Source organism: Eubalaena glacialis, chromosome 16 (genome assembly GCF_028564815.1).
Source record: "Eubalaena glacialis isolate mEubGla1 chromosome 16, mEubGla1.1.hap2.+ XY, whole genome shotgun sequence".
Lineage (NCBI taxonomy): Eukaryota > Metazoa > Chordata > Mammalia > Artiodactyla > Balaenidae > Eubalaena > Eubalaena glacialis.
In genome coordinates this window covers 57,389,982-57,416,953 of record NC_083731.1, presented here as the reverse complement: position 1 = coordinate 57,416,953, position 26,972 = coordinate 57,389,982, and the positions used below count along the sequence as shown (strand labels likewise).

General features: G+C 35.6%; 1 protein-coding gene across 2 annotated transcripts in view; it reads right to left on the bottom strand.

Annotated features, from left to right (window-relative positions):
* DIAPH3 (diaphanous related formin 3) overlaps positions 1–26,972 on the bottom strand; it is a 571,929-nt gene that overhangs the window by 241,270 nt on the left and 303,687 nt on the right. For both annotated transcript variants that reach the window (XM_061171200.1, XM_061171201.1), the window contains one exon: positions 12,782–12,911. In XM_061171200.1, coding sequence (XP_061027183.1) covers positions 12,782–12,911 — 130 coding nt within the window. The remainder of the gene's footprint in view (positions 1–12,781; positions 12,912–26,972) is intronic.

The following is a 26,972-nucleotide window of genomic DNA, read 5'->3' as shown; positions in this document are numbered from 1 at the left end:
TTAGAATGCCTCCATATTTCCTCATACATGTACTAATTTATGTGTCATCTATTTAAAAAAAGGAATTGAGGCATACTTGGAATTATTTAAAATCATGTGATAATTCATGGTTTGTGTAAGAACCTTTGCTATTCCTAAATTGATTACTAGTGAACATCCAACACAGCAGGTCTAGGACTGTTTCTTCAAATTATCTGATAAAGTCAAAAATCATGCAGTATAGTCCACTCTATTCTAAAGCCAAAAAACTAAGCAAGAAAAATGTCTTAAATTATTGGATTAGTTTGCTAGGGCTACCATTACAAAATGCCACAGACTGGGTGGCTTAAACAATAGAAATTTATTTTCTAACAGTTCAAGATGTTGGTAAGTTTGATTTCTTCTGAAGCATCTCTCTTTGGCTTGCAGGTAGCCACCTTCTCTCTGTGTCCTCACATGGCTGGTCTGGTATGTAAACCCCTGATGTCTCCCTGGTCTAAATTTCCTCTTCTTATAAGCACACAGGTCAGATTGTACTAGGGCTCACCCTATGGGTCCCATTTTAACTTAAGCACCACTTTAAAGACCCTCTCTCCATATAGAGTCACATTCTGAGGTACCAGGGGTCAGGGCTTCAACATACAAAGGGCTTCAATATATGGGGACAGAATTCAGCCCATAACAGAATATATTTTGTGCTCTTTATTGACAATTAAAGCAATATCCTACATGGTTGTCTTCTGTAACTAAATTATCTTACTATAAATGCCCCCACCATCAACAATGTGTCCTGTCAAATTATTTCATTGTATTGGCAGAAATATACACTAAGAATGTGTATTTTCATAAAACTCTTAATACTTTACAATTGGTTTAAAATACCAAAAGAATTTATTTATCTTGCAAAATTATGAGGCCCCAACTTTAATCTCCATGACATAATGGTTCCAACTAACACCATGTTGGTTGTGTTGTTAATTTTGTTGCATAATAAATATTTTTATATATTTACAATATACACTTAAAATATAAAATGCAGTTGAATTAATAACTAATACTGAATATCTAAAATATATATCCAACTTGCTAATACATTTTAATTAGCATTTTTGGAAGTCTATAGCATAAGGAGGTTAATGGAAGCCTTTGAAAATGCGTTCTGCTTGTTACAGCAGATGAATTTGAAATTTTCAAACACTATGCATTTCCAGGTGGCAGCCACCTGGAAATTAAGCGTTCTAAGTGCTCACAGTAGGTGAATAAAAGACAAGCATTCAGTATTTAGTAAGGCATTTATCATAAAGTGTTGGAACGTCATGAGGAATTGAAAACCAGGAGATGTATTTGACTAGACAAATATTTGGGCCAGACCAAGGTATTACTAGCTAAAAGCAAACAAACAGTCTTAAAAGCAGAGAGGTCTATAAAATAGAGCAAACAAAAACTCAAATATAAAACATCAAAGAATGCTCTTGAAAGGTGAAAATGTGGAAATGGAAAAAGTGAAAAAAATTAGAAATGGGCAATCATTAAATCCACTCTGATAATACACTGAATATTGTCCTTCCTCAAGAAGCTAATTTCATTCCCAGCAGTTCCAGGAATAGTATCTAATCTAGAGTAGTAGTTCTTGAATAGTGGTCTAAGATTTTCTGGAAAACCTATGAATTTATCCTTAAAGAAAGATTGGAATACACAGAAACTTAGGTGAGGTTCCCAGCAAGCACCAGGAAAAAGTACCAAAGGGAAAGGGACATTTACTTTAAGGTACCTGACAAAGGAGAGATCTAGACAACATTCTAGGCCACAGCTGCCACTTCCCACAGAATCTACCACACAGCTCTCAGCTGATGTACTGAAGGCTAGGAGGCAGGGGAAATGAGAAAAAGGAAATCAGAAGAAAGTGAGCCAAAAAGGATTTTCTCAAGTAAATAAAATCTGGGGAGGACAGAGTAAGGGAGTAGGAATCAAGAGCCACATTTTACAGCATATCATGATCTACACACTGAAGTGTAGCTGGAAATGGCAAGTAAGCTGTTGGATATGCAAGTGTGGAGCTCAGAAGTAAGTCTGGGATATAAATCTGTAAGTCATTAATGTAACGATGCTATTTAAGCCCTTGGAGACTAAAGAGGTCACCTAAGGAGAAGCTACAGAGAGAAAAAAGAGAAGGACTCAGTATTAGGCTAATAATAAAAGCAATACTTAGAGGGTGCATAGAAAAAGGGGAGGAAGTTGCATATATAAAGAGAGGAGACAGTTGTGAGTGAGGTAACTGGGGCTGCACCAAGACACAGAAACCACACCTTGGACCAGCAGCAAGACAGAGCACAGTTTCTGACACAGTAATCACACAACACATGCTTGTTAAGTGAATGAGTGAATAAGTGAGTTACAGACTAGACTAGCATGGTATCTCTAGAATTCAGAGTTAACTATCTAGGGAAAAATGGAAATATGTGGAAGAGCTATAATACCTTAAAAAAGACATGGGCTGAACAAGGTGACACTGTAAATTTACCTTGGTATTATTTTAATACACTCCAAAACCCCCAAAGTTTGGTCATACTTTCTATTCATTAATAAAATACCATTCCAAATTAATAATGAAACAGGCTATTGTGAAATAATCAATAAAACCATCATAGATTAGAGTTCGTTAATTTCAACTGTTTAGACAAGGGAAAAACGTATTCAACCCTTAGAAGTCCATAAAGGAAAGAAATATTACAATGGTATACAGAAATACAATAATGATCCAAAATATTTTCACTGAAATACAACAGAAAAGCTGTAAGCCGTTATCTTTTAGCAAAGAAGCAGCCCTAATGAAGTAGATTCTTGAACACTGTCATACGGGTAAGCTCATCAGTTACAATGAAAGCTCCCCCTGCTGATCCAGGAGTACCTAACGGCCAGGATTTGTTATGTCTCAAAAACAAAGGTATTTTAAATTCATGTGATAGCTCACTGAGGAGATTTCGAATCTGGAAACTTTCAAATGATGATGTATAATATAAGAGCACTGAAATTTTCCAAAGAAAACATAGGCTTATTTCATCCAAAACATTACATTTATTCCTCTAAAATCCCATCCATTAATAGGGTAATAAACTCACGAAAAGAAATCTAGCTCAACAAACACCTACACTGTAAAAAAAATCTCACAGTGCTGGCTTTTCTAATTCAAATATGAAGTTGGCTGCTCCCTGTGAAACACATTCTCACTATCTGCTGGCCCATACACATATGCATGCCTCCGCTATAACAGATGGAAACTAAAACCCCCAAGGCCCCAGAATGCCCCACAGAAACACCAAAAAAGAAAACAAACAGAAAAACATCATTACCAAGTTACAACACTGCAAGCAAACCCTTATGAAAGTTAAATATTTTTGAAAAGCAAAATATTGTAATATTTATACAGAATTTTAAGTACAATCAAATGAGTCAAAATAGATAAATGACATTTATCTTAATTCATAGCAAAAACTGCTAGAAAATATATTATACAATAAAAAATACATCTGAAAGAGAAGTATGTTCCAGATTACTATTTTGTTTTAGAACGAGTAGGAAAAATAGTAAAGTGACCAGAAATGCAAACTGCTATTATGAGAAAATGCCCACATTGATTTTATTTTTGCTAAAAACCTAATGCTGATGTAAGCTATTAACTACTCAACCATCTTTTCCCTAGAAAAAGAAATTCCTCTATATTTCAAGGCATTTGAAGGTAGCACTTCTTCATCTAGTACTCTGTTACTTATCAAGCTTAATATTCATCAAGAACACGCATTTTCAATTCTTTTTCATCCCATTTACTTAAATTTTATTCCAGAATTCCAGAAATCTCATTTTAAGAAAGGTGCCTTACTTGAGTTAATGAACTAATCACTTAAAAGCTACGGTGAGTATCTGTGAGTTATTTTTAATGTTCTTTTCCTCTGTGCCTTTTTGGCCAGTATCACACTGTTTAATATGAAAAGATGATTTGGATTATTTTCCCTTTTTAAATTCCCTTAAAACACTTACAACTATACACAGGGACATTATCTTCTTATGCCATGAACATTTTAAGGTAGCACAAGGGAAAAGTAAGGAGTAATCCATTAGAACATTAGGATGCAAGAGTGAAAAATTAAAAGATTTAATTTTTGCCTTAAAAATCCAGATTAACTGTTTCCAACTTTTTTTTCCAACAGACTATATGATATACACTTCAAAGAAACATATATGTCAGGAAAAAGTGTGAAAGAACATCTCATCCAATCACATGCCTCTCTGCAAAAAAAGTGCTACAATCCCCACTTTATAGAAGAAACAATTTAAACAGGGTATGAGGACAGCAGAAGCAAGAAGAACTACAATCCTGCAGCCTGTGGAACAAAAACCACATTCACAGAAAGATAGACAAGATGAAAAGGCAGAGGGCTAGGTACCAGATGAAGGAACAAGATAAAACCCCAGAAAAACAACTAAATGAAGTGGAGATAGGCAACCTTCCAGAAAAAGAATTCAGAATAATGATACTGAAGATGATCCAGGACCTCGGAAAAACAATGGAGGCACAGATCGAGACGATGCAAGAAATGTTTAACAAAGACCTAGAAGAATTAAAGAACAAAAAAACAGAGATGAACAATACAATAACTGAAATGAAAACTACACTAGAAGGAATCAATAGCAGAATAACTGAGGCAGAAGAACGGATAAGTGACCTGGAGGAAAGAATAGTGGAATTCACTGCCACAGAACAGAATAAAGAAAAAAGAATGAAAAGAAATGAAGACAGCCTAAGAGACCTCTAGGACAACATTAAACACAATGACATTCACTTTATAGGGGTCCCAGAAGGAGAAGAGAAAGAGAAAGGACCAGAGAAAATATATGAAGAGATCATAGTCGAAAACTTCCCTAACACGGGAAAATAAATAGCCACCCAAGTCCAGGAAGTGCAGAGAGTCCCATACAGAATAGACCCAAGGAGAAACAGGCCGACACACATAGTAATCAAATTGGCAAAAATTAAAGACAAAGAAAAATTATTGAAAGCAGCAAGGGAAAAATGACAAATAACATACAAGGGAACTCCCATAAGGTTTACAGTTGATTTCTCAGCAGAAACTCTACAAGCCAGAAGGGAGTGGCATGATATACTTAAAGTAATGAAAGGGAAGAACCTACAACCAAGATTACTCTACCCGGCAAGGATCTCATTCAGATTCGATGGAGAAATCAAAAGCTTTACAGACAAGCAAAAGCTAAGAGAATTCAGCACCACCAAACCAGGTCTACAACAAATGCTAAAGGAACTTCTCTAAGTGGGAAACACAAGAGAAGAAAAGGACCTACAAAAACAAACCCAAAACAATTGAGAAATTGGCCATAGGAACATACATATCGATAATTACCTTAAACGTGAATGGATTAAATGCTCCAACCAAAAGACACAGGCTTGCTGAATGGATACAAAAACAAGACCCATATATATGCTGTCTACAAGAGACCCACTTCAGACCTAGGGACACAAACAGACTGAAAGTGAGGGGATGGAAAAAGATATTCCATGCAAATGGAAATCAAAAGAAAGCTGGAGTAGCAATATTCATATCAGATAAAATAGACTTTAAAGAATGTTACAAGAGACAAGGAAAGACATTACATAATGATCAACGGATCAATCCAAGAAGAAGATATAACAATTGTAAATATTTATGCACCCAACATAGGAGCACCTTAATACATAAGGCAACTGCTAACAGCTATAAAAGAGGAAATCGACAGTAACACAATAATAGTGGGGGACTTTAACACCTCACTTACACCAATGGTCAGATAATCTAAAAAGAAAATTAATAAGGAAACACAAGCTTTAAATGACACAATAGACCAGGTAGATTTAACTGATGTTTACAGGACATTCCACCCCAAAACAGCAGATTACACTTTCTTCTCAAGTGCATACTGAACATTCTCCAGGATAGATCACATCTTGGGTCACAAATCAAGCCTCAGTAAATTTAAGAAAACTGAAATCATATCAAGCATCTTTTCTGACCACAATGCTATGAGATTAGATATCAATTACAGGGAAAAACACGTAGAAAACACAAACACATGGAGGCTAAACAATACATCACTAAATAGCAAAGAGATCACTGAAGAAATCAAAGAGGAAATCAAAAAATACCTAGAGACAAATGACAATGAAAACACAACGATCCAAAACCTATGGGATGCAGCAAGAGCAGTTCTAAGAGGGAAGTTTATAGCAATACAAGCCTACCTCAAGAAACAAGAACAATCTCAAATAAACAATCTATCCTTACACCTAAAGGGACTAGAGAAAGAAAAACAAACAAAACCCAGTTAGCAGAAGGAAAGAAATCATAAAGCTCAGAGCAGAAATAAATGAAATAGGAACAAAGAAAACAATAGCAAAGATCAATACAACTAAAAGCTGGTTCTTTCAGAAGATAAACAAAATTGACAAACCATTAGCCAGACTCATCAAGAAAAAGAGGGAGATGACTCAAATCAATAAAATTAGAAATGAAGAAGGAGAACTTACAAAAGACACCGTAGAAATACAAAGCATCCTAGAGACTAGTACAAGCAACTCTATGCCCATAAAATGGACAACCTGGAAGAAATGGACAAATTCTTAGAAAGGTACAACCATCCAAGACTGAACCAGGAAGAAACAGAAAATATGAACAGACCAATCACAAGTAATGAAATTGAAACTGTGATTAAAAATCTTCCAACAAACAAAAGTCCGGGCCAGATGGCTTCACAGGTGAATTCTATCAAACATTTAGGGAAGAGCTAACACCCATCCTTCTCAAACTCTTCCAAAAAATTGCAGAGGGAGGAACACTCCCAAACTCATTCTATGAGGCCACCATCACCCTGATACCAAAACCAGACAAAGATACTACAAAAAAAGAAAATTACAAATCAATATCACTGATGAATATACATGCAAAAATCCTCAACAAAATACTACCAAACAGAATCCAACAACACGTTAAAAGGATCATACACCATGATCAAGTGGGATTTATCCCAGAGATGCGAGGATTCTTCAATATACGCAAATCAATGAATGTGATACACCATATTAACACACTGAAGAATAAAAACCATATGATCATCTAAATAGATGCAGAAAAAGCTTTTGACAAAATTCAACACTGATTTATGACAAAAACTCTCCAGAGACTGGGCAGAGAGGGAACCTATCTCAACATAGTAAAGGCAATATATGACAAACCCACAGCAAATATCATTCTCAATGGTGAAAAACTGAAAGCATTTCCTGTAAGCTCAGGAACAAGACAAGGATGTCCACACTCACCACTATTATTCAACATACTTTTGGAAGTCCTAGCCATGGCAATCAGAGAAGAAAAAGAAATTAAAGGAATACAAATTGGAAAAGAAGAAGTAAAACTGTCACTGTTTGCAGATGACATGATACTATACATAGAGAATCCTAAAGATGCCACCAGAAAACTACTAGAGCTAATCAATGAATTTGGTAAAGTTGCAGGATAGAAAATTAATGCACAGAAATCTCGTGCATTGCTATACACTAATGATGAAAAATCTGAAAGAGAAATTAAGGAAACACTCCCATTTACCATTGCAACAAAAAGAATAAAATACCTAGGAATAAACCTACCGAGGGAGACAAAAGACCTGTATGCAGAAAACTATAAGATACTGATGAAAGAAATTAAGGATGATACCAACAGATGGAGAGATATACCATGTTCTTGGATTGGAAGAATCAATATTGTGAAAATGACTATACTACCCAAAGCAATCTACAGATTCAATGCAATCCCTATCAAACTACCAATGGCATTTTTTACGGAATTAGAACAAAAAATCTTAAAATTTGTATGGAAACACAAAAGACCCCGAATAGCCAAAGCGGTCTTGAGGGAAGAAAACGGAGCTGGAGGAATCAGACTCCCTGACTTCAGACTATACTACAAAGGTACAGTAATCAAGACAATATGGTACTGGCACAAAAACAGAAACATAGATCAATGGAACAAGATAGAAAGCCCAGCGATAAACCCACACACCTATGGTCAACTAATGTATGACAAAGGAGGCAGGGATATACAATAGAGAAAAGACAGTCTCTTCAATAAGTGGTGCTGGGAAAACTGGACAGCTACATGTAAAAGAATGAAATTAGAACACCCCCTAACACCATACACAAAAATAAACTCAAAATGGATTCAAGACCTAAATGTAAGACCAGACACTATTAAACTTTTAGAGGAAAACATAGGAAGAACACTCTTTGACATAAATCACAGCAAGATCTTTTTTGACCCACCTCCTAGAGTAATGGAAATAAAAACAAAAATAAACAAATGGGACCTAAGGAAACTTCAAAGCTTTTGCACAGCAAAGGAAACCACAAACAAGATGAAAAGACAACCCTCAGAATGGGAGAAAATATTTGCAAATGAATCAACGGACAAAGGATTAATCTGCAAAATATATAAACAGCTCATGCAGCTTAATATTAAAAAAACAAACAACCCAATCCAAAAATGGGCAGAAGACCTAAATAGACATTTCTCTAAAGAAGACATACAGAATGCAAAGAAGCACATGAAAAGATGCTCAACATCACTAATTATTAGAGAAATGCAAATCAAAACTACAATGAGGTATCACGTCACACCAGTTGGAATGGGCATCATCAGAAAATCTACAAACAACAAATGCTGGAGAGGGTGTGGAGAAAAGGGAACCCTCTTGCACTGTTGGTGGGAATGTAAATTGATACAGCCACTATGGAGAACAGGATGGAAGTTCCTTAAAAAACTAAAAATAGAATTACTATATGATCCAGCAATCCCACTACTGGGCATATACTCAGAGAAAACCATAATTCAAAAAGACACATGCACGCCAATGTTCATTGCAGCACTGTTTACAATAGCCAGGTCATGGAAGCAACCTAAATGCCCATCGACAGACGAACGGATAAAGAAGATGTGGTACATATATACAATGGAACATTACTCAGCCATAGAAAGGAACGAAATTGGGTCATTTGTTGAGACGTGGATGGATCTAGAGACTGTCATACAGAGTGAAGTAAGTCAGAAAGAGAAAAACAAATATCGTACATTAACGCATATATGTGGAACCTAGAAAAATGGTACAGATGAAGCGGTTTGCAGAGCAGAAATTGAGACACAGACGTAGAGAACAAACGTATGGACACCAAGGGGGGAAAGCGGAGGGTGGGTGGGGGTGGTGGTGTGATGAATTGTGCGATTGGGATTGACATGTATACACTGATGTGTATAAAATTGATGACTAATAAGAACCTGCTGTATAAAAAAATAAATAAAATAAAATTTAAAAAAATAAAAAATAAACAGGGTATGAAATGATAAAAGTGATTTTTTTTTAATTTAAGAAGAAAAATTCACTATAATACTGGAAAAAAGTATCCTTCTTTAAGCTGACAAATGATCAGTGGCTTATACAAAAAGAATACAGATACTCTCCCAGACCAAATGAGATGTCTTCCAAAATGTATATCCATACATTTGTATATATTCATACAAATGTGTATTCATAAATTCATTTTTTTTTTGAGGCAAGTAAAGTTTTTTTTTTCCCACAGAACTGATGTGATATATAACCTGGATGCTTCAGATGTTCAAAAAACTGCATAAGTCATATTCAAACCAAATATAAATAATAGGCCTATCCTATCTCTGACCCTTTCTATAACCAGATCTAAGCCCACAGCAGGGGCTAAGAAGGAGCTTAGAAACTGAGGTATTAGGAAGGGGTGACTGGAATCTCTGGCAGTTTGGTGCCTACTGGGGCAAAGGAAGCAGGCCCTACCTGCAAGGCAGGCAGATGGAGATTCAGAATCAGGCCAAGGGGGACACTGACTACAGGTGCTTGGCTCAGATGCATAATCATCCCAGGTGCTTATGAATGACTCATCCAAAGAGAACTGCACTGGACACAGTGGAAGGGGCTTAGCAGCAGAGGGTGGGGCTGGCAGGTATTCACAAGGTTTAAACCGCCAAACTTCCAATGCAAGAACATGTTATATCTCTTCATCTGTTTGTATCATCTTTAATTTCTTTCATCAGTGTCTCATAGTTTTCTGCATACAGGTCTTTTGTCTCCTTAGGTAGGTTTATTCCCAGGTATTTTATTCTTTTTGTTGCAATGGTAAATGGGAGTGTTTCCTAAATTTCTCTTTTAGATTTTTCATGATTAGTGTATAGGAATGCACGAGATTTCTGTGCATTAATTTTGTATCCTGCTACTTTACCGAATTCATTGATTAGCTCGAGTAGTTTTCTGGTAGCATCTTTAGTTTTCTCTATGTATAGTATCATGTCATCTGCAAACAGTGACAGTTTTACTTCTTCTTTTCTGATTTGGAATCCTTTTATTTCTTTTTCTCCTCTGATTGCTGTGGCTAAAACTTCCAAAACGATGCTGAATAAGAGTGGTGAGAGTGGGCAACCTTGTCTTGTTCCTGATCTTAGTGGAAATGGTTTCAGTTTTTCACCATTGAGAAAGATGTTGACTGTGGGTTTGTCATATATGGCCTTTATGACGTTGAGGTAAGTTCCCTCTATGCCTATTTTCTGGAGAGTTTTTATCATAAATGGGTGTTGAATTTTGCCGAAAGCTTTTTCTGCATCTATTGAGATGATCATATGGTTTTTCTCTTTCAATTTGTTAATATGGAGAGGTATACCATGCTCTTGGATTGGAAGAATCAACGTTGTGAAAATGACTATACTACCCAAAGCAATCTACATATTCAATGCAATTCCTATCAAACTACCAATGGCATTTTTCACAGAACTAGAACAAAAAATTGCACAATTTGTATAGAAACACAAAAGGCCCTGAATAGCCAAAGCAATCTTGAGAAAGAAAAACGGAGCTGGAGGAATAAGGCTCCCGGACTTCAGACTGTACTATAAGCTACAGTAATCAAGACAGTATGGTACAGGCAGAAAAACGGAAATATAGATCAGTGGAACGGGATAGAAAGCCCAGACATAAACCCACACACATATGGTCACCTTATCTTTGATAAACGAGGCAAGAATATACAATGGAGAAAAGACAGCCTCTTCAATAAGTGGCGCTGAGAAAACTGGACAGCTACATGTAAACAAATAAAATTAGAACACTCTCTAACACCATACACCAAAATAAACTCAAAATGGATTAAAGACCTAAATGTAAGGCCAGACACTATCAAACTCTTAGAGGAAAACATAGGCAGAACACTCTATGACATAAATCACAGCAAGATCCTTTTTGTCCCACCTCCTAGAGAAATGGAAATAAAAACAAACAAATGGGACCTAATGAAACTTAAAAACTTTTGCATGGCAAAGGACACCATACACAAGATGAAAAGACAACCCTCAGAATGAGAGAAAATATTTGCAAATGAAGCAACTGACAAAGGATTAGTCTCCAAAACATACAAGCAGCTCATGCAGCTCAATATCAAAAAAACAAACAACCCAATCCAAAAATGGACAGAAGACCTAAATAGACATTTCTCCAAAGAATATATACAGATTGCCAACAAACACATGAAAGGATGCTCAACATTGCCAGTCATTAGAGAAATGCAAATCAAAACTACAGTGAGGTATCACCTCACACTGGTCAGAATGGCCATCATCAGAATATCTACAAACAATAAATGCTGGAGAGGGTGTGGAGAAAAGGGAACCCTCTTGCACTGTTGGTGGGAATGTAAATTGATACAACCACTATGGAGAACAGTATGGAGGTTCCTTACAAAACTAAAAATAGAACTACCATATGACCCAGCAACCCCACTACTGGGCATATACCCTGAGAAAACCATAATTCAAAAGGAGTCATGTACCACAATGTTCATTGCAGCACTATTTACAATAGCCAGGCCATGGAAGCAACCTAAGTGTCCATCGATAGGTGAATGGATAAAGAAGATGTGGCACATATATACAATGAAATATTAATCAGCCATAAAAAGAAACAAAATGGAGTTATTTGTAGTGAGGTGGATGGACCTAGAGTCTGTCATACAGAGTGAAGTAAGTCAGAAAGAGAAAAACAAATGCTGTATGCTAACACATATATATGGAATCTAAAAAAAAAAAAAATGGTTATGAAGAACCTTGGGGCAGGACAGGAATAAAAACACAGAGGTAGAGAATAGATTTGAGGACACGGGGAGGGGGAAAGGTAAGCTGGGATGAAGTGAGAGAGTGGCATGGACATATACACACTACCAAATATAAAATAGATAGCTAGTGAGAAGCAGCCACATAGCACAGGGAGATCAGCTCAGTGTTTTGTGTCCACCTAGAGGGGTGGGATAGGGAGGGTGGGAGGGAGACGCAAGAGGGAGGAGATATGGGGCTATATGTATAGATATAGCTGATTCACTTTGTTATACAGCAGCAACTAACATGACATTGTAAAGCAATTATACTCCAGTAAAGATGTTAAAAAAAAAAAAAACAAACTGCAAAACTACGTGTTTTTGAATATAGGGCCTCATTATCCAGTCAAAAAATTAAACTCATAGCTCCAATAATGACAATTGATAAAGTAAATGTCCTACAACTTTCTCTCTATTTCTAAAATGACATATTTAGTATGAAAACACAGTGACAAAGTGGCAAGTATGTTCAAATAAAAGGCATTATTTTCTGTACCAACTGAAGACCCAGAGCATGAAAATCTTTTCTGTAAAAGCACAAACCTTTACTAGCTTTGTCCAAGTGTTCCAAATCATCCACAAAATTGAGGATATCAGGGTAGTTTTCTTCACATATTTGCACAAGAAAATGAAGTAGTGTTGTTTTCTGATCTGCTGATTTTGTGTCCTTTAGCTAAATAGAATGAGAGGGAGAAAAAATACAGAGAGTCAAAAATATTTTGATAGTCTCTTTACTTAAATAATGTTAATACTGTTTTTTATAGATAAGAAATAAATGAGCTGTAAAATTAGTTAATGCTATTTTTGAAAAGCCACTATTTAAACACTTGAAAAGCTACTCTTCATATACTGTTGTTTGGTCTAAGTCATTAATATTTACTGTAAAGAAGGAATAAGCTTAATTCAATGTAGTATGCAATGTTTCATGGGGAAAAAAATATATGGTGAAATGCCCAGGAAAACAGGACAACCTAGGAACGTATATAATATCAGCACTTAAAACAGTCCCACATGCTTGCTCATTTTTTCATTTGGCACGGATTTATGGAATGCTTACTAGGTACTGCAGGAGTCGGAGACGCAACAACCAATAAGTCATTCCTCAAGAAGCCATTTAGTGGGGGGGGGAAAAAAACCCCAGAAAATATGCATTTCCCCAGTGTGACAAAGAGTATAGTAAAAATAATCATACAGTATGCCTAGGAGGACAGGGCACCTGAACTGAACACCAGCGGGCAGGACGTTGTATGGGTTGGGGAAGGGAAGGAAAAAACTCAAAGGCACAGTATCAGAGGCAGATGGAGCAGCATTTGAAAAAGACCATAGATGAGGAAGAAAGTGGCACTTTAGAGGAGTCCAAGTGACTCCAAAATAAAAGTATATGTTGCGGGGAGGGGGAAGTAGGGAGAGTAGAAAGAAATCTGAGGAGAAGGACAGAAAATTAAAAGAAAGGCAGACCATGCTATGGATATAGGATTCTGATCCCTAAGAACTGGGAGGTTTTAAACTAGATGAGAGCTAATCAGATGTACATTTTAGAAAGCTCCTTCTCGCACAGTGTGGATAAAAGATTAGAGCAAGGGTAAGAACAGAGCAGGAAGAATCATTTTAAAAGCTGTAGCAATAATCCAGGCAGGGAAAGAAAACAGCCTGAGATGAGGTCATGCCTTAGGCATGAGATAATGGGACAGGGAGGGCATGGAAACCCACATGATGACATCTATTGAAACTGGACAGAAAGAATGAGAAAAAGATTTGGGTGGGGTGGAGAAAAAAGAATTGTTTCAGTTTGGGACAAATGAACTTGACGTTTTTGCGTAACATCTAAGTGGAGACGTTGGGAAAGGACATAGGTACATATAGGTGTAGAACAGTGTTGTCAACCTTTTTTTCATTATTGCTGGCTAAGATTTTTTAGGCATATTTTTCCGAATCATTTGCACCTATGAAATTTTAAAATGATACATATACTGTATATCTGTTTATATACTGCATGTACATCTGTGCTTTACACATAAAAACAGTAAGGAAAGATATTTTTGCTCCCCAAGAACCAATTTTCCATCCCTTGAGGGTGATAAACTGTAGAGAATACATAGTGAGAACTTAGAGGAGTGAACTATTCTAGGAGTACCGGTTTGTGAGCTCTTAGCCTCCAAAGCTAAAAAGTTGACCAAATAAACACAAATAAGTACACAGAATAAAAGAAAGGAGAACAGAGGCTTGAAGAGAAGACCAGGATGGATCAATCCTAACCTGAAAAGGCCGAGGAATGAATCAGAAGGGAGAAAGGGCTAGGCTACAACCTAGGTACAAATAGAGGTCAGCTTAGGTTTTGTGAGTGATGGGGGTATGGAGTGTTGGGTGTGAACACAGAGCAAATACATAATCTGATAGTGTTCCCTACAAATGAGTAATCATCCAGATCAGATACACATATAATGGGAGAAAAAATCACTCTTTTCACACCAGGATTTAATTTAGAGTTGGAAATTCTTGGTATACTTAACTGTGCACAACCCTATTGCTTCCTTTCCAACAATTTCCTACCTTAAAATAAGTGTATACACACACATACACATATATATCCATATGTATTTTTTTCAAATTCTATGTCACTAAATATTATATCACTATCAGAAAAATATCAAATGAAAGCTACTATCCGATTGTGGCAGAAGGAGATATTCTGTGCCATCACAAATATTAACACACATGACTTATTAATGCACAAACTGTCTTGTCCCTGGAAACACAGAGCTACCCTACTATAGACAGCCAGGCTTTCACATGATTACTCTTATAACAGGTTCAAATGCTGCACTGGCCTATTCAGCATGCAAACCATTCAGCAGCAATGGTTCCTGGCACTTTAAAAACTGATATGAACAGAGTCCATTATTTGATGCCTCTTAAAAGGAACATAAATCACAACATTCATCTGAGTGTTCTGAAAAATTATTCCTCAAAAACTGACTCTGATCACTAGCTAGACTGATTGCCACTAACGTGTGAACGACCTGCTAAAACATAACACTAAAACTGGCCTTTAACTAGCTACGTCGCCTTGGGCAAGTTACTGGACCTCAGATTCACATAAATAAAGTGAGAATATGGAACTGGACAGGAAAAGGAAACTCTAAATTCACTTTCCACTCCAAAAATATTAAATATACTTTACAGTGGACTTGTGTTTGTAGACATTGCAAAATCTATTCTAAAAAAACACTAGAATAAAAATGAAGAAACCTAGTTATAATCTCAGTTCAGAAGTTATTTTTGCATGCTTGGGTCAGTTAAAATCGTTCTGTTTCAGCTTTCACATACACTGAGAATGTTAATCTGATTTATAAAAGTTACCTTTCAACTCTACAATTTCATTCATACTATCATCTTCAATGGATAAGGCTAGGGTAAAAGTAGCAAACTTTCACAAATATAATAGTTTTCCCTGGTACAACCAAGAGTCAGTATAAAAACTGTCCTTTGATTTTAATTTTGCTATTTTTTTTAAAGCACTCTAATGGTTAACTCTTCTGTTCCCCCACCTCCCTCTTTATAGCAATGACTGGAGAATACTGTTCCTCTGGTGGACTCCCAGTTCCTGACTGTCACCAGTTTACACCTTTCTTATCATGCTCTGTTCATGTGAAACTAGACACATGTCCTGTGTGGAATGTTGATTAAGACAAGCACCTGGAAAGAGCTTTCCAGGGCTATTTGTGATATAGCTAAATGGCCAGCAATTGCTAGGATTAATATATCAAGAAATCTCTATGATCCAACAATAAGCAACTGGATCAATCTTGATCTTTATTCATGAGCAATAAGAATTCAGAATTAGAATTCTGGAACATACTATAGGCTATAGCATCTACCAATTTAATAAATGTTAAGGATGCAGGTCAAACACAGATTCAAATATTTAGAGACAATCATAAAGCTAAACACTAACTTATGGAGGAGGTTGCTATCCTGGCTGTACTATTGAAAACATCAGCTGGTTAGCAACTCACATACTGGTCACAGCCTAATATTTAAAATATACTCACTGAATAATAAATAGAAGTAGAAGTCTCCCATCCCTCCAGAATCTATATTTAACAACCAGGAGACTTAAAAAAAAACACTCAAATTCCCAAATAAATAAATCTGAAAATATACCTAATAAAAGATAAGGAGTAAAGAAACACAGAGAGTGACCATTTGTTGACAATGCATGGTTACTCATAAACTACTAGTTGCTCTAAATTCCAGGGCAGAGATTCCTCATTCAGTTCCTAACGTTCTCAGGAAAAACTGCACAATGCCGGGAAGGTATTCTTCCTGCCTCAATTACACTATTCCCTTCCTTCCTTCCTTCCCTCCCCCAAATCACTTAAAAAAAAAAAAAAAAAAAAAAACCCAAAACAAAAACCAACCAACAAACAAAAAAACCCTCCCAGAAAGCACATGAAAATATATGAAAGCACAGCAAAATATATTTATCACAGTCTTCATTTACTTGCTCAATATTTTTTCACCTTTTGATAAACATTAACAACAAAAAGGGCACACTCTATTTCTACTATTCATATCATACATAATCAGCGATTGAGCTAGAACAAGGGAAGCTTGAGAGATGGTGCTAATTTTGTTGAAGAGAAAAAACAACTTGAGCATACTCTGTAGTGCTAACTCTTGGAAAGAAAATGAAGCTAAAATATCTGGTTTAAAAATTTATTCTTAAGTTTAAAAAATATGCTTTATTTAAATTTTCACCGACATTGCTTGACAGGATTCCTTTGGTATCACTGTCAAGAGATTTATCTTACTGATGAGTAATCATCACTGTTAAGGAGAATTTCTTGTTTATATATTGTTTCTTTAAGGAACATTTAATGTGGCATAGATGTCAAATAAACAAAAAGATGGATGGAGTTTCTTCAACCACTCTGTTCATTCCAGACAAAATAATGTTAAAAGCAGATCCTGTAATAAATCATGGCCTAGTTGTCAGTCTGGATAGAACTCCTTTGTAGCTACAGTGCAAGGTTTGGGAATATTTTTAAGCTATTCAGCACGAATTTGGATGACACTTAAAGAAAATTCCATTGTTTTAGCCACAAGAAAGAAAATTCCTAAAATAAAAACTAAGTATCGTCCTGGTGATTTTCAGAATCCGAAGAACTACAACCCCTTACACTCTGAATAATAAAACTTTATCTTAAGAATATTGTCAAATTTGTAGCTGTTCCCCATTATCATGTTCCTATACTTCAATTATGTTATCCAGACAGCAGTGACTCTTTGGATGTTGTAGACATTGCTGAACACCAGAAAAATGACAAAATTATGAGGGTCTGTAATGGCTCCATGAACATTCTAGAAGACCCTACCTTGTAAACAGTATGAATGCTGAGGACAAGAGCAGCCACTCTTATTTGTGTGGCACTTACTAGGATACAGGGATTGGCCAAATAATACAATACCTGTTAAGTGCCTGAAACACACACCATCCCTATGAGGAAGGAACTGGTATTACACTCACTATTAAGAGGGCAAAAGAGATGTGAAACATCATGTAGCATACCCCAGATCACATAGCTACTATCCAGTAGAGCCAAGATTTATTTGAACCCACTTCTGTGTGAATCCAAAGCTCTTAACCACTATAAAATGCAGTTCCTCTACAAAATCTTTATTTAATATAGATTATTATGCATCAAAAGAAACAAAATTCTCAAAAACACAGTGGATAAAAATAGTAGTAAGACAGTAAAATAGTGTTCATTAATGCAATTTAAATAACTGAAGCCCTATAACCTGCTAATTCTAGCCTGGAAAGCCTCTACACCCCTACCCTGAGGTCACTTCTAGTTCTAAAAGCATAGCATTCTTTCTACTGTTTTATCTATAAAATTAATAAAATGCTACCTGAATCTTACCTCAAATGCAAAGTCTTTCCATACTGCTAATAGATCAGTGTTCACAAAATATGATAAAAATATGGTTGAATGAAACTGTAAAGTTTCATCTTTAACAGACCCAACCAAGTATATTTACTAACATCATATTCCATCTTAAATCATTTGCAGAATAAAGTGCTTTGTATATGTTTGAAACATCTCTAAATGTAAGTTACATGTACCCACATGAAAATGGATGTGTGAATATGAACTGCCAAAGAATATATCATAATTGCTCAGATATGAAGCTCAAAAAGTCAATGCGTAGGTTCAAATTCACTAGTGAAACCAACTACAATTATAGAATGAACTGTTTCCTGATATGTATAAATACATTTTTTAAAAACAATCACTGTGCTGATTAAATTTTTCAAAAATACTGTGTATCCCTCCAAAATGAATGGAAATTTAAAATCTTAACATAAACAATATGCTTTGCATTATCTATGTCACTGCCATAACTGTTAATACCTATAATAAAACTTCCATAGTGATTTTAAAGATAGGTAGCGATAAACTAATATGAGGTAAAATAGATATTAGATAAATTTATAGCATTCACATATTAAAAAACATATTTATTGCTTAGTTTTCATTTTAAAATGATGAGAGTTGAAACATTAAATATGGAAGAAAATGCTTTAAATAATGTCAACTTCTATAATTAAACTGATTTCTGCTATATCTCCATAGACACACTATCTCTGAATTATATTTTAAACATATTTCTCTTGGATTTTAGTGAGCACTTCAGCATGAAAAGCATTTTTGCATTTTAGTAAAATTTTATCTTATTGCATTATTATATTGTTCAATGTTCTATTTATTTACACTATTCCCTTATTCCACAAGAGATTTAAAATAGCTCAGTGTTCTTTAGTTAATATAAATGGATCAAATACATTAATTTTAAATTAAATGGTTTTTATACTTCTTAATTTTTTTAATTAACAGACTTTATGTTTTAGAGCAGTTTCAGCTTTAAGACAAATTGAGCAGAAAAGACAGATTCCCATATACTCTCTCCTCCACATACACAAATTCCCCTATCAGTAACATTTTGCATTAATGTGTTACATTTGTTAAAATTTATGTACCGATATTGATGATATTGATACATTATTATTAACTATTAATTATTAACCTCAGTTTACTTTTGGGTTCACTCTGTGTTCTAAAGTTGTATGGGTTTTGCCAAATGCATAATGTCACGTATCTACCATTACTGAGTCATAGGAAATAGTTTCAGCATACTGAAAAATCCCCTGTCCTCCACCTATTCATCTCTTCCTTCTTCCCCTTCCCCCAAAACCTCCAGAAACCACTGATTTTTTTACTATCTCTATAATTTTGTCCTTTCCAGAATGTCATATATTTGGAATCAGAGTATGGAGGTTTTTCAGATTGGCTTCTTTCACTTAGTATTATGCATTTCTCCATGTCTTTTCTTGGCTTAAGAGATTCTTTCTTTTTATGACTGATTTAATAGTCTATTGCAGGGGTCCCCAACGCTCAGGCCACAGACCAGTATGGGTCCCCGGCCTGTTAGGAACCTAGCCACACAGCAGGGGGTGAGCAGCGGGGAGGCGAGCAAGGGAAGCTTCATCTGCCACCCCCTGTCGCTCCCCATCGCTGGTCTATTGTATGACTATATGTATGACTATATCAGTGGGTTTTATCCATTCAGCTATTGAAGGACTTCTCGAGTTGCTTCCAAATTTTGGCAACCACGAATAAAACTGCTATAAACATTTGTATGCAGGTTTTTTACTCCTTGGGGTAAACAGGAATGTGATTACTGAATCCTATGTTAAATCTACATTTAGCTTTGTAACTGCCAGTCTTCTAAAGGTGCTGTACTATCTTGCATTCCTTCCATCAGTGAATGAGAGTTCCTGTTGTACCACATCCTCAGCAGCATTTGGTGCTGTCAGTGATTTGGATTTTAGCCATTCTAATAGATGTGTAATGGTGTTTCGTTGTTTTTTTAATTTGCAATTCCCTCACGACATATGATGTTGAGTATATTTTCATACAGTTATTTGCCATTTGTAAATCTTCAGTAAGATGTCTGTTCAGGCCTTTTTTTAAAAATTGGGTTGTTTTCTTATTGTTGAGTTTTAGAGTTCTTTGTATATTTTGGATACAAGTCTTTTGTCAGATAGGCGTTTTGCAAAGATTTTATCCCACTCTATGGACTGTCTTTTCACTTCACAGAGCAGAAGTTTTTAAATTCAAATAGTGGCTAAATTATAAACGTCCAGTTTTTCCAGCATCATTTCTTTAAAAAACTATTCTTTTCCATTGAATTACCTTTGCTGCTTTGTCCAGGATCAGTTGACTATACCTGTGTGGGTCTATTTCTGGGCTCTCTATTCTGTTCCACTGACTATCTATCTTTTTGCCCCCAATACCACAGTTTTGATTACTGTAATTTTATAGTAATTCTTGAAGTCAGTCCTTCCCCTTCCTCCTCCTCTTCTTCCTCCTTCTTCAGTGTTGTAATGACTGAGTCTTTCACATATCCATAAAAAATTTAGAATCAATCTGTCAATACCCACAAAATTACTTGCTGAGATTTTGATTGGAATTTCATTGACTATATGGATCAAGCTGGGAAGAACTGATACCTTAACAATATTGAATATTCCTTTCCATGAACATGGGATATCTATTTCTTTATCAGATCTTTTTTTTATTTCTTTCATCAAAGTTTTGTCATCTTCCTCATACAAATATTGTAGAAAATTTTTGGCGCTAAAGTAAATGATATTCCATTTTTAATTTCAAATTCTAATTTTTCATTGCTGATATTAAAAAAGTAGTCAACATTTTAATGCCAATCTCATATCTAGAAACTTTGTTCTAATTGCTTATTAGTTCCAGAAAGAGTTTTTCTTTCTTTCCTTTTTTTTTTTTTTTTTGGTCAATTTTGGGGGATTTTCTACATAGGCAATCATTTTACCTATGAGCAAAGACAATTTTATTTATTCCTTCCCAATCTGTATACTTTTATGTCCTTTTCTTGTCTTGTTGCATTAAGCCAGGACCTCCAGTACAATGCTGAATAGAAATGGTGAGAAGGGACATGTTTCCTTGTTCCTGATCTTAGGGGGAAAATATTTAGTTTCTTATCATTAAGTATGATGCTCTCTGTAGTTTTTATAGATGTTCTTTATCAACTTAAGGAAATTCCCCTGTATTTCTAGTTTGTTGAAAGTTTTTGTCATGAATGGGTATTGTAGTTGATTAGCTGTCTTTTCTGCATATATTGATATGATCAAATGGTTTTTCTCCTTTAGAGCCTGTTGATTTGATAAATTACATTAATTGATTTTCAAATGTTAAACCAGCCTTCCATACCTGCAATATATCCCTCTTGGTCATGGTATCTAATTTTTTTACATATTGTTGGCTTTGATTTATAATATTTTCTTGAGGATTTTTGCATCTATGTTCATAAGAGATATTGGTCTATAAGTTCCCTTTCTTGTAATGTCTTTGTCTGGTTTTGGTGTGCACTCATTTCATCATCAGACTCTTCCCTGCTACCTAAGCACATATGTTCACAAATACTATTCGTTAAGTATTACTATACAGATAATAGTGTTGCATGTTTTGTCTCTGATCCAGACCTTTGATAAAAGAAAGCTTCCTAGAGTATCAGGAATGGGGTATCTTGTTTAATTTTTTATTTTCATTTATAAAATGTGTAAAAACAGGAGACTAGATTGAACCAAAGATGGCTGGTAAGATTCATTACTACCTCTGATGGGTAGTAGCTATCTCTAAGCATGGTGTTAAGGAGGATTCTGAGGCTGTCTGCTTCAGGGAAAGGAAGTTTGACAGATTAGCAATGCTGGTTTTGAGAGTGGTGAGACGCCAACACATAAGCAGTGCATTTGCTGTTCATGAGCAAAGCCATTTATCTTTTATAATTTGACTAAAGGAATAATTCTAATTTACAAGGTTTAATAGTAACTGAAAAAACAAAGGTAATGTGAATAAATTTACCAAAAACACTACTTAGTAAAGCTAATTAAATAATTCCTGGAAAATGCTATAGACTAAATGTGTTAACGAATGAGTCAAAGAGGGTTAAGGACTCTAAATAGTTTCACATTGCTTTGGAAGTCAGTATTTTTCAGTGATTTAGTTGGCTGGATGTAAAACAAGAATGGCATTTGTTATCTGTAAGTCTTTGGCCAAAAACTGCTTTATTTTCGAAGGGTGCCAAAACTTACTAGGGTGGTTTTCCAATCTGATAAAGAATAAAAATCCCTCTAAAATCCTTATAAAACACTAAATGCAGATGGAACAATGGATTTGTTTGGGAGAGGTCTTTCTTAAAAATAACTTCATGGAGTAAAGGAAAAGGTGATATACAAGAATCAAAATTTCACAAAGATTCACAGTGGCAACCCACGTGACTGTGACAGGCTTATGAAATAGAAACTGTCTGTGACAGGCAGAGGGATTTGCCTCCTGCTTTTCATAATCACTGAAACTCTACTTTCCAAGGTCAAGTCCTGCAAAATAACTCAGAACACTGACCATCAACTTATTTCAGTTCCACCATGTGCCTGAGATTCATACTCCTTTCACTCCCTTTCTTCCCTTTCAGAATAATGTCCAGCGTGGCATGAAAGAAAAGTAGCAGTTTTGGAAATATTTTCATCTCTCATCCTTAAGTGAGGAAGTAGAGTTGTTTCATTTCTGATTTTGTTCTTGTGTTGGTTAGGTTTTGCTTTTGTGTGTTTGTTGGTTGGTTGGTTCCAGGCCACCAATTGGGGGTTTTTCATTCTGGGATAAGTAAGCAGGGCAGAAGACAGACAAAGTGATTTTCAGTTCAGTCTGTGCATTAAAATCACCTGGGGGAGCTTTTTAAAAATGCCACTAATCAGGATCCACATGCATACATGCTGAAGTAATTGATCTGACGTGAGGCTGATGCATCAGTATTTTTTAAAGGGCACTGTGGGTTGAGAATCGATGTCCCACAAGGAGAGCTGTTCACAACTTTAAGAATCACTCACTTGAGTTGGTGACAGCATTAAAGAATGAGGAAACTAAACATTTTTTCTAAAAAATCTTCCCCATCACAACTTTGGTGAAGTTATTCTACTTTTGGTTAGCCTGTGCTCATGAAAGAAATATACAGACCAGATAAGAATTTCATGCACTAAGAAAAGATAACTTAGACCAAAATCAATCTGACCTGCCACCACTGCCTTTTATCACCTAACTCCTAACACCAACAGCCCCATTACTATGTATCCTTTGATAATTTCACCTTTGAGAGGAACTAATTGCATATTCTATTGATAACAGAAAATTTCCTACAAAGTAATGATATGGATAAATTTATAGAGGAAATCAATAGTGTATTTTTCTGCAATTTTCCCCCCAAATAACAGCATAACTGATAGAAATAAGTTATTACAATTGGTAAACTCTTTCAAAATTTATATTTACTATCCCAATACAGGTAGTCACTTTATTTTGTTACATAGAACAAAGAGCTACAATTTACAGCTCCATCATCCAGTTGTATTGATTGAGATGATTTGTTATTCAGGAATCAAACATTTCAGTAGACATTAGTAAACATTATCAAACACATGTTATAGTCATTGTGCATGGATTAATAACATCTGCTTTTTAAATAACAAGTTAAAATCATCTCATATATTTAATATGGTGTTAAACTTTGATGGTTGAGTCAACTCATTTTTTGCTAGAATGCTGATCTACTTGGCTCTACACACAGATTCACTACAATTACTAATTTCAACACTAATGACATACAAATTTTTCTAGGTGGGCATTTTGGTCAGGCAAGCACCTACTATTTGCTGCTTGTATTTCTAAGGTTACGAATTAACCAATAGCAGGTCCTGAAAAAAGAACATAATCTCAAACTGCTTATTATCCAAATTTATCTAAAGTTTAGTAATATCTTTGGAGGATTTTATGAATGACAAGCAGTCTGTCCATTCTTCTATATAGTCTGAGGTTTATCCTTTTAAAAAGCCAAGCCGCCAGAAAGCAAGGTATTGAATACTTAACACCATTTTGCTTAAACTAGGGATAGCATTACTGTAACTGAAAAGTACATATGTATCTTACTATGAGGGTTCTCTTGGAGTGTTACCCCATAAGAGGCTCTGAGTACATATTTGTCAGGGTAGGGGAGGGGAAGAGCAGAGAAGGGGAGATGGTTCTAAAAGAAAGAACCTCATGAAACGGATTTTTTCATTTGCTGTTTAAAAGAACACTGCTCAACACTGTATTTTCCCTTTATAATGACACAAATGCAAAATTTCTCGTGAAGTTCAGCTGTGGCTAATAAGAGAAACCACAATTTTCAGCTCATGAAAAGTTTCATGACCATGTTTTGCACTTCACTTTTTCCATCAGAAAGCCTCAAAGCTATACGTCTACTTTAATTTATGCTTACATCTTAATATATTCTAGTCTATGGTTACTTTATATCTCATATTTTACTTTTACATTTATTTATCATAGACCCTATTGAATCTTTAAGTAAAAGAAAGTAAAATCTTTTCTCTCTGAACTCATTTATTATAGTTAGTCATTTCAATTACAAATGTATACAAAGATATAATATAAACCCTAAAACCAAACTACAATGCATACAGGATTCATGACTCATGTATTTATTTCTAAACAACGCAAAGTTAACAATTTAATATGAATTTTCACACACTGTTCATACTTAAGCTAAATTTATAAAGGGCATTTAAAAGTAAAGATTTTGGATATAGAATAGTAAATGTCATATAATTACCCAGCATGTTCGAACAGATTAAAATATTACCCTGTCTTTCTACTGTCAAATAAATATGGAATTCCCTGTGTGGGGGCTTATCATCAAACCAAATGCTTTACACTCGGTGTGAAAATCACAATTGTCAACGATCAAGCTGCTACTTCTGATGACAAACATGATGAGATATCATCTTGTTCAATATATGCTTTCAACTTGACATGTAGGCTAATAAAAAATATGAAGTTGTAGTACTTATTTTGTTTCTTGTACAACATAAGGTTCCTTATAGGGATGATCAAAATAGCCAGTATCGTTGACTGAAAATACAGTCAACTCTATTACCTGGAGACAGATTAAATGGTTTGTAGCATGACTATAGTAAAATAGTAGCAGCATGCATTGTATTTGTAAGAGGTTTTAAATCACTATGCATCAGTGACTGTATATCAACATGAGAGGATTTCTATTTTCAGCTACATAATAACATTGTCTCTACACAACACTGTATGTACTGCATTGTGTCTACTGCACTGTTATCCATTCAACAGCTATTTGTTCAGTATTTACTATGTACCAAGTACTGTATTAGGGAATTCCACCTCATTAATCAGACCTAATCTCTTGTCTACACTTCTCTTTCAAGGAAGAAATAAGGGAGGGCATGTGGTCAACTTCTTGTGAGTTGGCTGTAGTTCTGAGATGCAAAATCTAAAGAGGAACAGACACTTGGCACTATGAAACAAACTCCAGTAGGTCTGTACGTGTGGAATTAACTTCTCCCCCCACCTCGCTCCTCATCCTGTTTTTCTTCCTTTGCTTCCCTTCTCAGAGAAAGCCTGAACCTGGCAGTCTTACTTGCCTCCTCGTCCTTCAGCCTCCAAGTTCATAATCACCATGCCCTGACAATAACTAGATGTTCCTTAAATGTGTACACTGCCCTCCATCCCCTTTCCCCTTCTACCCCTTTACCACTACCTTAGCTCAGACCTCCAACATCTCAAAGCACAGTGACAGTTTCATAGTGGACACTCAAATATTTGGTAAAACATTTGAGTAAGGCAGCTTCAGTCAGGTGCCTTCTAAGACACTGAGGTAAGCTAGGAGAAGGACACACCAAAATCAGCCTGAACTCATTTCTCTTTTGAGCAACTACTTCAAACATGTCAGTAGCAAGGAGTTATCTTTGACCCCTCCCGTTTTCCTTCACCATTCCCATCTATCTTCTTAGCTCCATTTCCTCTGGCATCCTCCCAGGTCACATGACACAGGTCAGCCAATCACCAATTCTCTCCCCACTCTACCCCCCACCCCCAACCCAGCACTGTCCAATAGAACTTCCAGCAATGATGGAAATATGCCATATTTGCTGCCAGCATGTATGGACACTGACTCACTTGAAACATGGTAAGTGTGAGGAATTAAATATTTAATTTTATTTAAATAGTAATTGATTTAAATTTAAATATGTATGGCTAATGGTGACAGTACTGGGAAGTGCAGCTTACCTTTCTTCCATACTGCTGTTAGAATTATCTTCCTGGAAGACAGATGATAATATCACTTGACTTACAGAAGTAACATGTCTCCATAAAACCTTCAATATAAGGTGTGACATTTGAAGCTCTTCACCATCTAGAGCTATTTACTATCACATTTCCATTTTCTCCACTCCTCTCCCATCCAGGCTCCAACTGTGCCATGATATATAACCCTTAATGTGAACTGTTGACATTGCTTAGAATGCCCTTTCCTCTCAGGGAACATCCACTCATCCTTCCAGATCCAGCTCAAATTCCTGATCCTCTCTGAGTGTGAAACTGCCCTTCCTTAGCCAAGCTAGCCACTCTCTCTTAACTCTGCTGCCATAACTTTAGTATAGAGCTCCATTAAAATATCTAAGCATAATTAATGGCTTACATGTGAAAAATATGAGTCCCATTATCCCAGGTAAATATTAATCACATACATTAAATGAAATGATCAGGTCAAGCAT